Here is a 6912-nt window from a genome sequence, read left to right as displayed (position 1 = left end):
ATTTTTTACAATGGTTAAAATAATCCTTATAAATCAATAAAGTTTCAAAGTCCAAACTCTAAAGCACCGGACGTCCGGCTTACATATTATTACACTTACTAAATATAATTACATAATATATTTTACTAGATATAAATTATTCAATTATTGTATTCACTTCATACAATTGTCCCAAAATGATGGCGCACGAGTGTAAAATAATATTTTATAGTATAACGCGTTAGGCTAAGGGGAGTTGAAAGAGGAGTTGCCGGCCGCTCTGCGCATGCGTGCCGGTCAACGCAAGGACAATGGAGTCGCATACACCGGAGTGTCGAATAGCGATCTTTCTCCAGCCGATTCGGATTAGTCAGAGTTGCGAAACGTGTTGTTCGATGCGTAACGTCGTTATGTCACCGCATTGCGATCATCTCTGCGCCGTGTTTTGATGATCGCCCGCTGCTTTCGTTGTCATTAGAAGTTCCTTCTGTAAAGACTCTTCTACTGAACAATAAGGACTTCATGTGGTTTATGTAAGTAGGGAAGACTGTGTTTCATTTATTCTTGGCTGCTTTTTACCGTTGCTTTATCTCGGCCAGACTGCTGAACATGTCACGGTTATCTAATGAAAGTGAAGGTTCGCCCTATCTTGTTCATTACCCTCCTCCACGATGACGAGTCCTGAAAGATGTTTGGTTTCTCTGTCATTTGTTGATCACATGATTACATGCATGCAAAAATGAACGAGATCCGGGTGCTTAGCTGGTGATTATGTACATAAGCACGAAAAATCCTCAAAACAATAATCAGGTGAAATTGAATAGCGCATGTGCTGGGAACCCGACATTATCACATTTCTATGAAATTGCTTTACTGTGTGTACTTGTTTCGTGGCAATGATGGGCTTTATTGTAACTTCATCAAATAACCACCCCTCTCTTTATGTCAAATGCATGTTTATGGTATCATATAACACCCAGAACGCTTTATAAATATGCTGAAGTGTGAATGATTCAGTCATACCTTGTTTTCAGAAGCTCCATATACAATGTCTGAAGTCAGTATTGGAGGAAAGAAAGAAAAATGTGAGAATTGCACTAAACAGGTAACTAATGTCATATTCACGATTTAGCGTTTGTTTATATCTTACCAAAATGCTGTATAACTGGAACATAGTTTTGTTTACAGCGCTTTGAAAGTGACATTCAATGAATCGAAAGGCTGATCCATTCTGCTGTACTTTAATTTAAAGGGACCACAAATTGGTTTAAGTCTTGTTAATGATGATGATTGTTTGTTTTGCACGTTTTTAGTGCAGCAAGAAAAAGAGTGATGAAGGTATAACCTCGCTCCAGGAGAAAGATAATGCCAACGGAGAGGTATTTCTTCTTTGTTTTCGATAAATACATAATGCATCCGTTCAACACAGTTATAGATTCTCAGTCTGATAAGCTGTTTTTGCATCTGTTGTTTTACTGATGTTTGGTTTGAGGACAGGTGAATGAATGAACGCATGTTTGTTTTTGAGGTGTAGATGAGCGTGTGAATGATCATATGTGCCGTTGTCCTCAGGTGAGAGAGTCTGCGTCGGGGCAGCAGGTGCTGCTGAGCGCGTGTCTGTCCTGCAATGGATGTGTATCAGAAAGCGAAAGCCAGAAAATCTCTCAACAGAACCTGGATGAAATCAAGCATGTGCTTGCCCTTAACAAGGTTTAATATTAATTATTATTGATATGATTGAGTTATTTTACCTCGTTCTAAAGTGAGCGTTTCACATGTTGTTTTTGTGTTTCTGGCAGAAGTGTGATACTTCGAAACACAAAATCCTGGTGGTGTCCGTGTGCCCCCAGTCATTGCCTTTTTTTGCCATCAAATTTCACTTGGATGTTCCGGCGGCTGCACTGAAGCTCTGCGGCTTTTTCAAAAGTGTGGGTAAGTCTGGACGGCATTTTTGTCTGGAAACATTGTCACTTTTTGTGGCTGCTATGCCTACCTTATCTAGTCTTATTCAAATGGAGGGGCTTGCAAATATACGCCACATGCCAAGCATAGCTGAACGTTTGTACACGTGGCACAACATGAGTTTGATGCTGACGGCATGTCTTTTGTGTGTGTTTTTTATTCTTTGTTCTTAGGGGTTCATTATGTGTTCGACACTACGATAGCTGCTAGTTTTAGCATTTTGGAGAGCCAGAGAGAATTTGTTCAGCGCTACCGCCGTAAACATCACGACGCTAATGTCATGCCGATGTTCACTTCCTCGTGTCCAGGTAAGAAAATCCGGATAACCACTAAATCTCATTTACATCGGAAGTGCAATGTCCCATCCCTGCACGCAAATACAGTATATGGTTGCCAGCTGTCATCCATCTTGCATCTGAGCTTTTAAACAATATATGTGGGATTGATTTTTATTAATTATTATATCGTTGAAATTATTATTGGACGAAACCTCATGGTGTTGTTTCTGGAACATTTGATCATTAATGTAAATAAGAGCCAGATGAATGGGAAAGTTGTAGTTGGTTGAAATGGGGGATGTGTTTGAATGGGTGGGACTGTGTAAGATAGCCACATCATTCTGCAGCTGTGAGATAGATGTGTCTAGGCCGCCCTACACCCTTCCTGCAATAACCGCTTTCAATTTCACCCTTTCTCTGCTCTTTTCTTCCTCTAAACTCGATCGACAATGATTTCCTTTTCGTAACAGATTATCCAACGCAAAGTGACTTGCATCAAGCATAAATGATAGTGACTATTTTGAGGGTTTTCAGCGGGGTGCCTTGTGTCAGAAAAGGTTGCCAGCCTATGCTTTAGAGCAGGGGTTCTCTAACTTTTTGGGGCTGGGGACCCCTTAAAGTTGAGAAAAGGTTTCAAGGATCCCCTAAAAATTAGTTATTAGCATATTTGAATCACATTTTTCATTCTTCTTAAAGTATTTGAATTGTTTTTTAAGAATTATAATAAAGAAAAGTATCTTTGTATCACAATTATATCGTTATGCAAACCCTAAATATACAAAATATATCATATATCAAAACATCAAATATACAATATACAATACATCAAACCAGTACTTTCCTTTAAGGAAAGGATTAGACAATATTAAAAAATAATCTTGTGTCTATGTACAGTATATGAAAATCTATTTTCAATTTTCTTTTATTGTTTTTGTCATCGAGACCAACATCTTTCAGATCAAATGCACGGATATAATATAATATATATTTTTCTCAAACACTTAAGCAAACATTCACTTAATATATAACAGATTGTCTGAATGAATTCTTGTAAGTGTTTTTAAAAATTGTAATTCTGTGTATATGTGGATCGCACCTGTCTAAGAGCTATGATTTTTAATGGTTTTGAACGAATCCCACTTTGAGCACCTATGCTAAGACCCACCTTGTGTCACGTGTCCTACTCGACTGCACAGATATGAAAAGTTCAGGGTTTAAACCCACAACTGTTTGCCTTTAAATCCATATTTTTAGGATAAAAAGATGTAGGGTTTTAATCTATAGCTAATAATCATACTAATTTATTGGTGTTACACTTTTAAGTGTATTGCAAAGTTGTCGGTGGTTGAAGAATAATTGTGTCTGGTTGTACGCAGGATGGATTCGCTATGCGGAGCGCGTCCTCGGCAGCCTTGTGACACCACACATATGCACCGCCAGATCTCCTCAACAGATCATGGGTTCTTTGGTCAAAGACTTTTTTGCTAGACAACAAGTGAGGGGTGATGCCTATAGATGTAAAATTAGTTTATCATCAGCTCTGAATAAGTTGCTAAATCTATCTTTGTAGCAACTGACCCCGGATCAGGTTTACCATGTGGTGGTGGCTCCCTGCTTTGATAAGAAGATGGAGGCCGTGAGAGAGGAATTCTACAACAGCATCCTGGAGACCAGAGATGTCGACTGTGTCCTTACATCAGGTATGACTGTGAGAGAAAACCATTGATAACTCTCTTTTTTAAGACCGAACAGTTTTGACTTGATTCAAAGATTCGTGATTGATTTCTAAAATGTTTTAAAACATTGTTTTCACTTGTATATGGCTCCTGTAAATTATCATCAATTGAATTGTATTGTTTTTTATTGTTTGTAATAGCATATCAGATGCGGAAGTAACAGGGTATTTTGGTTATCTACGTACACAAAAATTCAATAAACAGGTGTTTTGGTTTAGGAGAGATTCTTCACTTAATGGAACAGAGCAAAGTTACTATTGAGGATGTGGAATCTACTCCTTTGGATCATGTGTAAGTTGCTGCCTTTATATTTGAGTTGACGGAGAAACATTCCCAGTGCTCTGATGTTTTAAAATATTAAGACAATCATACATGCTTGCATTCAATCTACAATAAGGCACTACAATAAGGTTTTTTAAAAGGGAAATTTATGTGAATGTTGTTTGCTTTAGATTTGGTGAAACATGTGACACAGGAATGGCTAGGCATGAAGGTCGTGGCGCTGAAGGTTTTCTCGAGCATATCTTCAAACATGCAGCCAAGGAGCTGTTTGGTCTTGAAGTTCAGGAGATTGTGTACAAGACACTCAGGTGAGAATGAGACATGTTTTGGCTTTGGGTGGTTGTTTAAAAATACATTTAATAATTGGATGGCTGTTGTAAATATATTGTAATTCAACTAAATAGTTATAAATGTATTTATTAAATATAAATCCATGCATTGTCTGGTGTATCTGTTATTTTGTTCCTTTTAGAAACCGAGACTTCCAGGAGGTGGCGCTAGAGCGTGATGGAGAAACCCTTCTGCAATTCGCTGCTGTCTATGGTTTCCGGAACATTCAGACTTTAGTTCACAGAATGAGGAAGGGCAAAGTGCCCTACCAGTTAGTAGAGGTGCTTTCCTGTCCTGGAGGTATGAAATTATTATTTTAAACATTTTAGATTGCATGCTGTTTATCAATTCCATTGTTGTTTATTTATTTATTTATTTCAGTTTTATTAATTAATATTGTTTATTTATTATTTATCTTAATTTTATTTTTGAGGATTGCATATAGGTTTTAATTTCTCAAATGCTTGAAAATATTACAAAAGGGTCATTTTCAGTAAACATACAAAACCTGAAAGTATAAGGGAATTGGGTCTGGGAACATCCATAGAATATTAATGTATATTATTATTGATAAAAATATATAATTTTAATATATATATAAAAAAAGTAATAAAAAAGTAAATTAAATATTTTTTTATAAATATAATTTGGTATAAATTATATAATATACTTTTTTCTGCTTTAAAATAATATATTCCATTGTCTAGTTATTTCTTTTTAATGCATTTATATTATTATGTATTGTTTTTATTTTAAGGCTGTTTAAGTGGTCGAGGACAGGCTGAGGGAGATGGAGGAAAACCTGACCGCTCGCTGGTTCAGCAGATGGAAGAGTCTTATAGCAGTTTGCCCGTCCAACTTCCCGAATCCAATCCAGAAGTCCAGCGCCTCTACCGGGACTGGCTGGCTGGCCATGACTCTCCACAAGCTCAACAATGTCTTCACACTCAGTATAAGAACCACACACAACCTCCCTCTCAGATACTGAATCCTGACATTCAGTGGTGATTGGAACAGGCTGTTTCATCTCCACAAATCTGTCAGAGCTTGGTTAATAACATGGAGACTGAGTTTGCAGACAAGACTCATGCATGGCACCTTCTTGTGCTCAAAAGGACTGCGCCGTTTCCCGTGCAACAGCTGAATACCTGCAATAATTCAACCGAGGATGAAGCAGGTTTTCTGTTCTCTGCAGGAAATCCATTCTGTTAAACTAATAAGACTTGCGTTTGAGAACTTGTAATCACATTGCAACCAAATGATGTCATGGATGCTTGGGCAACCGGGTATCGCATTAAAAGTGTGATTTTTAAAAGCATTATAGCAATTAAAATACTATGTTCTGTTAAAAATCTTATTGATTTGTTCCGTTAAAAATGAGCTGTTATTGAAATTAAATACTGGACCCTGTTCATATACATTTAAGGAAATGTGTCAGAATTTGTGAATAAGACTGTCAATAAGATCCAACAGTAGAAAGTGCAAACCTGATACTGGTGCTATGAATAGATTAAACAATGTTAACCATCAATTTAAAACTTTGTAGTTCAGTTTGTTATGAAACAATTTTGGCAGTGATTTTCTAATTTGTCACAGGTGCATTAAAAAAACATTCATATCCAGGGCTACACAAAATCTGCATGATCATTTGCATTGCATTAAGTTATTAAATTTGCATCGTATTTTGGGGCGGTTTCCCAGACAGGGATTAGAATAGTTTTAGACTAAAATAAATGCTAGAGCTGTCCAAACCGAAAACAACTTGCATTGCAATATCTTAAAATACATCATTACTTATATGTTGTCTTAAAATGCACACAAGCAATGTTTTATCTAAGGCATGTTTGGTAAAGCTACTTAAATTCCCGGATTAAACAAAGGTCTAGTCTTGATTTAAATCAATCCGTGTCTGGGAAACCACCCCAGAATTATGCTTTCTTACCGTAAATGTCTAGCAAGCCTGGCATACTTAAATACATTTTTCCATGTTTAAAATTAGTTTGCAGATTTCCTTCCTACCAGTATAAGTTCAGAAAATATCATACATCTGCATCCGAGTCTGTCTGGGCATGTTTTATAATTAATAATTTCTACTTTCGTTTGTAATAGTTATCTTTAATTATTTTTTTACCAGTGTCAGATTTACCATGACCACAATAAACATTGAGATATTGGATCATGTTTACAAGTGTGCTTGCACAAGTGCACTATGCTAAAGTGCCGCTTGATGGCAGTCTACATCACTAAATAGGTGAAACTTATTAGCTTAAACTATGGACCTAATAAAATCAATACAAACTTTGTTTTAACTCAACAGTTGGCTGTGCTGCCACAATGTTTCTGTG

At 36.7% G+C, this 6912-nt stretch overlaps 1 protein-coding gene across 2 annotated transcripts; it reads left to right on the top strand.

Moving 5' to 3' along the window:
• The first annotated feature begins 191 nt into the window (after positions 1–191).
• narf (nuclear prelamin A recognition factor) lies at positions 192–5987 on the top strand. 2 transcript variants are annotated; one of them, XM_056772188.1, is made up of 12 exons: positions 192–512; positions 1017–1084; positions 1293–1358; positions 1552–1689; positions 1779–1911; positions 2115–2249; positions 3596–3714; positions 3790–3919; positions 4174–4246; positions 4408–4545; positions 4710–4867; positions 5325–5987. In XM_056772188.1, exons 2-12 carry the CDS (start codon positions 1028–1030, stop codon positions 5573–5575), a joined length of 1398 nt encoding a protein of 465 aa, XP_056628166.1. In that variant the 5' UTR covers positions 192–512; positions 1017–1027; the 3' UTR covers positions 5576–5987. The 2 variants fall into 2 exon arrangements, with proteins under 2 accessions (XP_056628166.1, XP_056628165.1); XM_056772187.1 differs by having other exon boundaries at positions 193–512; positions 1014–1084.
• Positions 5988–6912: the final 925 nt, after the last annotated feature.

Source organism: Triplophysa dalaica, chromosome 17 (genome assembly GCF_015846415.1).
Source record: "Triplophysa dalaica isolate WHDGS20190420 chromosome 17, ASM1584641v1, whole genome shotgun sequence".
Taxonomy (NCBI): domain Eukaryota; kingdom Metazoa; phylum Chordata; class Actinopteri; order Cypriniformes; family Nemacheilidae; genus Triplophysa; species Triplophysa dalaica.
This window is presented reverse-complemented; position numbering and strand designations above follow the sequence as displayed.